General features: G+C 39.8%; 1 protein-coding gene across 1 annotated transcript; it reads left to right on the forward strand.

Annotated features, from left to right (window-relative positions):
- Positions 1-9,661: 9,661 nt before the first annotated feature.
- On the forward strand, positions 9,662-10,184 carry LOC109221467 (40S ribosomal protein S25-like). Its single transcript, XM_019385949.1, has 3 exons — positions 9,662-9,772; positions 9,854-9,925; positions 10,023-10,184. The coding sequence occupies exons 1-3, from the start codon at positions 9,770-9,772 to the stop codon at positions 10,167-10,169; spliced, it is 222 nt and encodes a 73-aa protein (XP_019241494.1). The 5' UTR covers positions 9,662-9,769; the 3' UTR covers positions 10,170-10,184.
- The last annotated feature ends 310 nt before the right edge of the window (positions 10,185-10,494 follow it).

A 10,494-nucleotide genomic window follows, 5' to 3' on the forward strand; every position in this document is an offset into this window, starting at 1 on the left:
GCCTTGTGCAGAGTTTGGGGGCAGAGCTTAGCCCCGAGAGAAGAAGATAATGCAAATTGAAAATGGAGCACTACTTATACAGAGGGAGACAATGCTTAGTCTCACGAGAAGGCAGTGCTTTGCCTTATGCAAATATGGAGGCACGGCTTAGCTTCATGCAAGATTTCAGACATGGCTTAGTCTCATGCAACGAGGGGGCAATGCTTAGCCTTATGCAAATATGGAGGCTTGGCTTAGCCTCATGCAAAGAGAAGGCAGTGCTTAGCCTTATGCAAATATGGAGGTAGGGCTTAGCCTCATGCAAGGATCGAGATAGAGCTTAGTCTCATGCAAAGAGAAGGCAGTGCTTAGCCTTATGCAGATAGAGAGGCAGGGCTTAGCCTCATGTGAGATCGAGACAGATCTTAGTCTCATGCAAAGAGAAGGAAGTGCTTAGCCTTATACATATGAAGGCAGGTCTTAGCCTCATACGAGATTTGAGACGGGGCTTAGTCTCATGCAAAGAGCAGGCAATGCTTAGCCTTATGTAAATATGGAGGCAGGGCCTAGCCTCATGCAAGATTTGAGACAGGGCTTAGTCTCATGCAAAGAGAAGGCAATGCTTATCCTTATACAAATCACAAGAAGGAAGTGCTTTGCCTTATGCGAATATGGAGGCAGGGCTTAGCCTCATGCAAGATTTGAGACATGGCTTAGTCTCATGCAACAAGGGGGCAATGCTTAGCCTTATGCAAATATGAAAGCTGGGCTTAGCCTTATGCAAAGAGAAGACAGTGCTTAGCCTTATGCAAATATGGAGGCAGGGCTTAGCCTCATGCAAGGATCGAGATAGAGCTTAGTCTCATGCAAAGAGAAGGCAGTGCTTAGCCTTATGTAGATAGGGAGGCAGGGCTTAGCGTCATGCGAGATCGAGACAGAGCTTAGTCTCATGCAAAGAGAAGGAAGTGCTTTGCCTTATACAAATATAGAGGCAGGGCTTAGCCTCATACGAGATTTGAGACAGGGCTTAGTCTCATGCAAAGAGAAGGCAATGCTTAGCCTTATGTAAATATGGAGGCAGGGCTTAGCCTCATGCAAGATTTGAGACAAGGCTTAGTCTCACGCAAAGAGAAGGCAATGCTTAGCCTTATGCAAATATAGAGGCAGGGCTTAGCCTTATGCAAGATTTGAGACGGGACTTAGTCTCATGCAAAGAGAAGGAAATGCTTAGCCTTATGCAGCAAACAAGTAGCAAATAGGAGTAAAATATTTCTTTGCTGGAGATATATTTGTGTCTGGTTGCCTGATTGATAGTGATTTTGATATATGTATATTTGCGAATACTCCTGTTATGTTCACTGTGCCTGCATCCAAAGAGAAATCATGAGTTTTGTAGGGGGAGGTTGGTTCGTGCCTTTATCTTCTTGCTTTGCTTTGCTTTGCTCTGAAGGCCCTATTTGAGTTGCCCTGGGTAACACCTGGCTGTCACAGAAATAAAGTTTTAGAAAATATGCACTTATTGATGAAATAGAGCTATTTTAGAAAACATAGTGGTATATAATATCAAGTAAATTATTTGCGGCTTCCTTGCACTAGAATATTGAGGGTCCTCCTCAAAATTCTGCGCCAGTTTGATCTTTTGGCCGTTCTGCATGCAACGAAATTTATTGGATCTGCTCCGGAATTTTGAGAATCCTTCTCAAAATTTTGCCCTAGTTACTTAACCGATTTCTGACTGTCTGGCATAAGATGCCATCGGCTGAACTCGTTCTGGAATTTTTAGGGTCCTCCTAAAAATTCTGCCCTAGTTTCTGGTTCTGGGGAAATGAAGATTTTATTAAGATGTGACCAAACCACAGGTCTGCCTACGTATCCCCTCTTAAACGGGAATTAGGTTAAGCATAGTTCAATTATATCAGATGAATGAATGTAGACAATCTAAACATAGTATCTCTTGACTACATCTGAATTAATAGGTTTTGGCCAAACTTCTCCGTCCATTTCCGCAAGTATGAGTGCTCCTCCAATTAGCACCCGCTGAACCATGTAAGGACCTTGCTAGTTGAGTGAAAATTTTTCTTTGGCTTCATCCTGATGCGGGAAGATCCGCTTCAGCACCAGCTGCCCCGGTGCGAATTGTCTTGATCTGACCCTTTTGTTGAAAGCTCTCGACATTCTATTCTGATAAAGCTGACTGTGACATACTGCATTCATTCTTTTACTTTCTATGAGGGCCAGTTTCTCATAGCGGCTCCTTATCCATTCTGCATCACTAAGTTCGGCTTCTTGTTGTGAGCACGTGATTTTTGCCCTATATGAATTATTCCCAGAAATTCAAACAAAATGATTTCTTTCATTATTTTTGCAATTTTGTGGATTTTTGTGACATTTTGTGTTAATTGTTTGCATTTTGTTTGTGCATTTTAATTAATGAAAAAATACAAAATATACTTGGCATTTGCATTTAGGGATTAATTTCGCATTTCAGGATTAATTAGTAATTAGGTTACTTTACAAAGAAGAAATAACAAAAATAGTTCATTTTGGATTTTAACTGTTAATTGTCGGAATTTGTCATGAGTTTCCTTTCTAATTAGGACTTAGTCAATTTTGAGGAAATTAATTAGTATAATTGTAGAGCTGCGTTGGGTCTTTTATTTTTATTTCTTGCATTTAACAAAAAAATAAATAAATAAACAAAAAATCAAAAGAAAAGGAATTAAAATACAATGGGCCTTCATTTTTGGGCTAAATCCGGGTGAGACCAGCCCAAAAACCCCTCCAAACCCAGCCCAGGTCTGTGGATTACCCGGTCCATTTGTTCTAGTCGATTTTGTTTAGACTTTGTTTGATTTTGATTTTCAGTGTTTGATTTGTTAGTTTTGATTAGTTTAGTTTAATTTAGTTTAGTTTAATTCAGTAATTGCTTTAGTAATTCCATGTTCAGGGTTTAGTTTAAGTTTTGCTGGTGTTCTTGCCTAGTTTGATTTAGGGCTTAGTTTAGTTAACCCTAGTTAAATAAATTATTTCGTTATTGTTGTACTATGCTAGTAATTTCAGTATGAGTTCAAGGGTAATTTAGGTACTTAGAGTGGCACGGAAATGCTATGGGTTAAACTAGAACACCCTAGAAGCTTCTAAAATAGGGCCTCAATTGTAGTTTCAGGAACTTAGGGTAATAACTTAGGCAACAAGTCAAAACTTTAGGACTAATGAACAAAATCTGAAAATAAAAAGGAGGAAAATGAGTGAATGAATTCTAGAAGCTTCCTCCCCCTTTCCTGCCTATAAAAGGCAGTCCTCATGCCTTCTTTCACAAGTTTTGGAATCTGAAAAATCCCCAAAAAATTTCTAGAAGTTTTAATCTCTGAAAATTCCCCCAAATGTCCAGAAGCCTTCAGAAGCTGAAGATTTGAATTTTGAATCCAAATTCTAGGTCTAGATCTTCAAAAACCAAAAAAAAAACAGAAAATTCCAAAAAAGTACTGTTACATTGAGTTTTCTTAGATTAATTTCAAGTACTAGCTTCATATTCGAATTTCTAGCTTAGAAAATATGAAAACGACTTGAGAATTCCTTGTTGTTTGGTTGCTGAAATTTCAAAGTGCTCCTGGTTTAATTTCGAGTGGTTTTGGCTTCAATCAAGCTGTTTTTGGTCATCTATTGGGTGTTGTACTTCTGTATTTCATTCCTGGGTTTTTGAGAAGCTGTTTTGGTTCAAAAATTACTCCTGTTGTTGCTAATTTTGATTGATGTTTGTCATCTGCTGCTGCTGACTTCTCCTTTTTCTTATTGTGATTCAATTCCCAGGTACACATCGTGTAACCCTCAAATCCTGGAAATGAAATAAAGTGCAGCATGATATCTCTGTTGATTTTCACAGTGTATATCGTTAGTGTTAGGATTTCAGTAGGTTCTCATTTGCAACTAAATTAGACTGTCCAGGACTGTATAAGACCATTAAACTGAATTTATTCCTTCTCATGATCATGTGAGTATTATGCTTAGTAAGGCTGAATTTGAATTAACTTGAGTTTGAAGTCTATGTTGTCATGTGTTAGTTAGAAATCAGAAAATCAAAGTATCACGTTGAATTATCCCAGTAGCTAATGGTGTAAATGACCAGGGATTTGAGTTGATTTTGTGCCGTTTTTGTTTTATAACTGAGTTGAGATTATGATACGAGTGGTTTGAAAGTGACTTAGTTGAGTTAAGATTAGCTAAGCTCACTGGCTTAAACTCCCAAGGTCAGTTTGCATTTGGGTCATGAATTACATTAGTTGCTTGTTTAGAAGGCTTAGTTATGTCAAATGCCACAACTGTTTTGAAATCGTTAGGCATTTGAAATTGTTTTAGGTACTTTAACTAATCTGTTCGCATTTAATCTTTGTGTTCATTGCAAATAATTTTAACTTTTGGAGCATATTGATATTGGTCTGATTTCGAGCTTAAAAGGAATTGGTCAAAATTCTGAAGCTATCTTTCATATAATGGGCCGCACAGCCTACTAAGATTAGGCCTGTCAAGAAGCCCCAGTATTTAAGTTAACCTATATGAGTTGTGTGATGGCTTGACCTGAAATTAAACCGCTGAGTGCCAATTCTTGGCTTGTTTTCCCATTTGGGTTTGGGCAGAGGCCCATGACTGGGCAATCCCTTATAATAGACCAGGCTTAAAACTTGCCTCCTTTTGGATCGGTCTGAAGCCCAATTCGCTAAAAACCATTCTTGGGCTGCCTCTACTAATTTGCAGTTAGTAACACCAGTTAATTAGGCCCTTTCAGAGATAATACTTGGCAGAAAATCGTAGTTCTTTTAGGTTGGCCTTAAAAATAAAACGAGGCGCGCCACACCAAATAAAAATGCATAAATAGTGTGGCCCTCTTAACTATTTCAATAAAATATTTAGACCTCGGGAAGAGCTATTTAGCGAATTTCATGGCCTCCCACAAAGATAATAATATGCTAGTTGCTTTAGGCCCGGCTTTTAAAAATATTACCTTCCTAAACTCGGGTGCACATTTATGTGACCCAAATCCAAATCCCAACAAAGTCGAAACGTGTCAAAAACCACGGGTGCATTTATGTGACGTGGTTCGAGACGTGTTTTCACGACGTTGCAAGTCTCTTAAAATAATAATAATAATTATAATAATAATAATAAAGCGGTTCAAAGTTAAAAATCACATAGGTTAAAACATGTACTAAAATCAAGTAAATAAGCCAAATATGACAGTTGAGCGACCGTGCTAGAACCACGGAACCTGGGAATGCCTAACACCTTCTCCCGGGTTAACAGAATTTCTTACTCGGATTTCTGGTTCGCAGACTGTTAAACAGAGTCATTCTTTTCCTCGATTCGGGATTCAACCGGTGACTTGGGACACCATAAATCTCTCAAGTGGCGACTCTGAATTTTAATAAACAAATCCCGTTTCGATTGTCCTTTAATTGGAAAAACTCCTTTACACCCATACGGGGTGTAGGAAAAAGGAGGTGTGACAGCTCTGGCGACTCTGCTGGGGAAAAGAACCCAGAATCTCCGGTTCAGGGTTCAGAATTCGAGCTTAGATATGTTGTTGTATTTGGCTTTATCTGATTTTCCTACATGTTTCATGCTCAATGTGCTAAATGCTTTACCGCTTTGATATTATTTGAATTGTATATAAACTGTGACGAAACCCTTCTCTTCTCATCTCCGGGGATGTGCTTACTGGTTAAGACTCCCTATTCTGTTAGTTTCATACCCTTAAATAAGAAAGTGGCCGGACAAGTTACTAAGCCGGATGGCCTTTTGGTTGTCGGTACGTAGCCCCCTCCTCGACTCGAGTTGTCCGCTCGGGTACACAGTCTAGAACATATACCCAGGTTTTGAACCTAGAATAACTTGACTTCATGCTGGATGCCTAGTAGGAACGCTTATTTTCATCACGTGCATATGACTTATGGGACACAACACAAGGGTTGGGTCCGTCTAGGACAGGTAACCTGAAATGAAAAAGACCATCCTGATGCATCTTACGTGTTGCGTGTACATTTATTTGTCTCGGACTCGCATGCTGACCGGCTTTGAATACCTAGAAAAGTTGAAAAACAAAAAGAGAAACAGAGAAAATAGCAGTGTAGAGAGTTAATTACCTATATTAGAAAAACCAATGTCCAAGTAGTGCCGAAACTCTGCCGGATTTTTGAGAAAAATGAAAGAAAAAAAAAGAGAAGTATTTTTATAGTTTGTTTTGTTTGCCAATGGAAAAGAAAAATAAAAAGAGTTTTATTTTCAAATTAGTTTGTTTTATTTGCCACTGAAAAAGAAAATATAAAAAAGAGTCTTGTTTTCAGAAATAGTGTATTTGCCAACGAAAAAGAGTTTTCTTTTCGAAAATAGGTAGTTTTATTTGCCCGAACTACGCCAGTTTGATTCTCATAGGATGTGGGATACGTAGGCAACCCTCATCGGGTCCAACTGCCCTTTTGCAAAAATAGCCCAAAACAACAAAAATTTTTATTTTGTCATAAATAAGTCAGGTGAGGCTATTCTAGTCTAAAACAAGCCGAATGCCCCTAAAAGGGCGCCGGAAGGCTGTTTTTGCGAGAACGGCCACCCTGGGTCATTTTCAACGGTTAGCGGGCACAGCCTTAAGATCTTCTCCCCGAAGTGCTGAAAGGCCGTATCTGCAAAACCGGCTGTTTGTTTTAAATTAGAAATTTGAAAAAAGATAGTGTCATTTTTCCCTTTTAGGTCAAAATAAGTGATTAAATCACCTTATTAAATGTGCAGGATGAGCACGATTCAAAAGGAACCTTTCTCAATCATGCATAAAATCTCGGAGTTGCGTCTGTGGTGGAACGATCAAGGAGGAGAAGGGCAAGATGAAGTCAAAAAAATATTTGAAAGGGCTTATCGGTTTGTTGGAGATTGTGCCTCGGGGAGACATCATAAGAGCATTGGTCACATGCTTGGACCTGGCACACAACGTGTTCCATTTTTCAGACTTTGAACTCACCCCAACTTTAGAAGAAATAGCTGGATACATCGGAAATTCTGAGGTTCCTTTAAGACACAAGTACTTGGTTGCCCCGAGAACCGTAGCTGTGCACAGATTCTTGTACCCCGCACTTCCTATACCACAAATATGGCCACATAGGATGGTTCAACAACCCGAAAAACAAGATATGTAGCAAAGGAAACCGCCAAAAATGGGAAGAACATAGGCGTTTTGCTTTTATGGTGGTCTTTTTAGGGCTTTTGGTATTCCCGAGGAAAGATGGAAACATTGACATAAAAATAGCCGGGGTCGTCAGCACTCTACTCACTCAAGCCAAAAGCACTCTTGTGCCCATGATATTAGCCGAAATCTTCCGCGCTATTACAGCTTGCAAAGCCGGAGGAGACTTCTTTGAGGGGTGCAATCTATTGTTGCAAATGTGGATGACCGAACACTTGTGCCATCGTCCTCAGTTCCTGAGTTATGGGTCCACAAAGAAGACATGTATAGAGGAGTTTTACACAAGGATTAAGGGGGTCAGCTTGCCCGAGGGATTCACGGGCCGGACATCATACTTTCGGTCCCTTACTGCTAGTCAAATAGAGTGGACATTTGGATGGTTGCCTGTTGATGAAATCATATATATGCCAGCAACGGGGCCGCACTTCCTTTTGATGGGTCTTAAAAGCATTCAGCCTTATACTCCGTATCGGGTTTTAAGGCAACTCGGGAGATGCTAGATAGTGCCGAAAGACGACGATCTTAGCATCCAAGTGATTGAGATTGGTCCTGATGGACAGCTTCCTGAAGCAAAGGTTCGCCAGGTTTGGAGCGAATGTCAATACTTGGCAGCGAATACTTGTGTGCGGGATAGATCTAAAGGAGTAGTGTCACCTGAGTACCATGCTTGGTACAGAAGGGAAGTTGCATTTGGGAGGCCGGCTAAAAGACCTCACCTCCAGGCTTTTGCTGAATCATTGCAAGAACAGTGGGCTTGGTTAGCTAAAGAAAATGAATGCAGGGCCCGCATAGGAGCATTGGAAAAACAGGTCCAAGACCTCCAGTTTAAAAACAGCATGCAAGCCGCGGCTGATGAGGGTGAGAGAAAGAAATTGGCCAAAGAGAATGAATCCTTACGAGCCCAAATCCAAAAGATGAAGCTAGTGGCCGAAAATCCCGTCAGGAGCGCCAAAGATGCAAAGCTTATAGAAAATCTAAGGCAAAAAGTGAATGACTGCAGTTTTGATCTCAACAAAGCAGAAAGGGAATTAGCCGGGGTTCGGAAACAATTGGCTAAGAACGCAGAAGAACGGGCTCGCATGGTTAAGCAGTTGAAAGAAGAATACGATGATGAGGTCACAGGATTGAAGAAAAAGGCCATTGCCACAGAGAACAGAATGATCAAACAGGCAAAAGAATTCAAAGTTGAAAGAGAGCACTGCTATACAGCATTGGCACAATTAGAAATGGACTTGCAACAACTCCAGGAACAAAATCAGGTAGCCGAGCAAACTTTGGAGGCTAGGGCCCAACAGATAGGGCGGTTGCTTCAAGAAAAAGGCAAAATCAGAGAGAGAATCTTATTGCCCACTCCATTACTAGGAAATACCAAGTGTGCGAGACTATGACTCGTACCACCTTCTTTGCATCAGTGATGATATTTGTGAAGCAGATAATAAGTGACCTGGACAGACTTCAAGGGGAACTTGCATATAGGCCCGCGGCGAGACCGAACGATGTCCCGCGGGCACTAGGAGCTTTAATGTATTCATGATTGTCCTTTGAGTCTGTATTTCCTTTTCTNCGTTTTCTTTAATCCGTGTACCCCTTATCCTTCGTAACACTTATTTATCACTTTTTAGCGTAAGTACGTTAACGTCAAGATGATCTCACCCTCGAGTTTACGTTAATTAATTGAAGACGAAATTTTAACGTACGAGAAACGCGAGATGTAACATTCCGGTTTGTACCACTCAAAAGCCTTACGATCATCAACCTGTACAAAAAGCACAACTATCAATTTTTTTTTATGAAAAAACCTAGAACAAACCCAACATAAATTATAATCCATTTAAACCTTCTAAACATTACTTTATCATACCTAATAGTTTTTACGACCAAAAAATCTTCTTCCCGAATTGACATTTGACCATGAAATTTTTAAATGTGACGGATACCTACATTTACAAAGTGGGTTCATCTTCAATGTCTTGGAAAAAACTGGGAAGGAAACCAAGAATATCACTAAGAACTTCAACAAACAAAGAAGAAAATATAGAATTATACAAAAAGAAAGAGCAATAGTATGCTTCAATGGAAGAACTTATAAAGAGGAAGAAATGATAGCGGTTAGGAATATAAAAAATAAAAGGAAAATGTTAATTAGGGGACTTTTTTACCGTTATAGCTGATTAGGTGGTTATTTTTATCCATCCTCACACACCAAAGACCATTTGAGATCACTTCTTGTGCCATGTGGAAGTCCGGGGAGTTTCTAAATTCACTTATCCTAGTGTTGTAATTCGAACCCGAGGTAGTTTAGGTTGGAAACTAATAATTCGCGACAAGTTTAGGGGGGTTAAGGCATTATGCCAATTTTTGTAATGTATTTAAGGCTGAGCACTCATCGGCCCAAATAAGTTAAGCCCATCTGAGTTGATCCAATAAAAAAACCCTAGAAACCCCCAGGTATACATACAGGTCTAGAAATAGCGCCTTTGCTCTTCGCACTGCACTTCTCCTCCTCTCTTACCCTAGCCTCCGCTACTCCCCCTCCCCCTACCCCCTTACGCAGTTCCGCCATCAATGGTAAGGTTCTCTACCGCTCTATTGATATTACATATATATATGTTTGAGAACTGAATGCTGATATGTTGGCCATTTTTGCAGGCTCCGAAGAAGGCAGCTCCTCCTCCGTCGTCCAAGCCCGCCAAGTCTGGTGGTGGAAAGCAGAAGAAGAAGGTCATAGCTTTTTCCTTTTTGATATGACTTTATTTATTCTTTTTTATTGGAATATTTGAGGGTTTTAATGTTGTTGGGGTTTTTTGTGAATTGGCAGAAGTGGAGCAAGGGAAAGCAAAAGGAGAAGGTGAACAACATGGTTTTGTTCGATAAGGCCACTTACGACAAGCTCCTCTCTGAAGCTCCCAAGTATAAGCTCATCACCCCTTCCGTCCTCTCCGATCGTTTAAGGGTATGGATCTAATTTTATAGTATGTTGATTTTAAAGTTTTGTGAAGTGTTTCGTATAGTGTTGGGTTTATCGAAATAAGCGGTAATTGCGCTATTGTTCCCTTAGGTTTACTGATATATTCTGATTTTGGTCTGTGTGATATTTCACTCGACATTTTTAAATTAATTGAAATGTATATTATTGGTCCCTTTACATAGGAAATGTGTAATGTTTAAGTTGTTCCTAGAACTGGATTTTACCTCTAATATAGAGTAACAACACAAATTTAACATGATATGTAAATTTTGTGTCTTGGCATATGCCCTTTTCTCTTACGATCAAGGCAACTCCCCAGGCT

Source organism: Nicotiana attenuata, unplaced genomic scaffold (genome assembly GCF_001879085.1).
Source record: "Nicotiana attenuata strain UT unplaced genomic scaffold, NIATTr2, whole genome shotgun sequence".
Lineage (NCBI taxonomy): Eukaryota > Viridiplantae > Streptophyta > Magnoliopsida > Solanales > Solanaceae > Nicotiana > Nicotiana attenuata.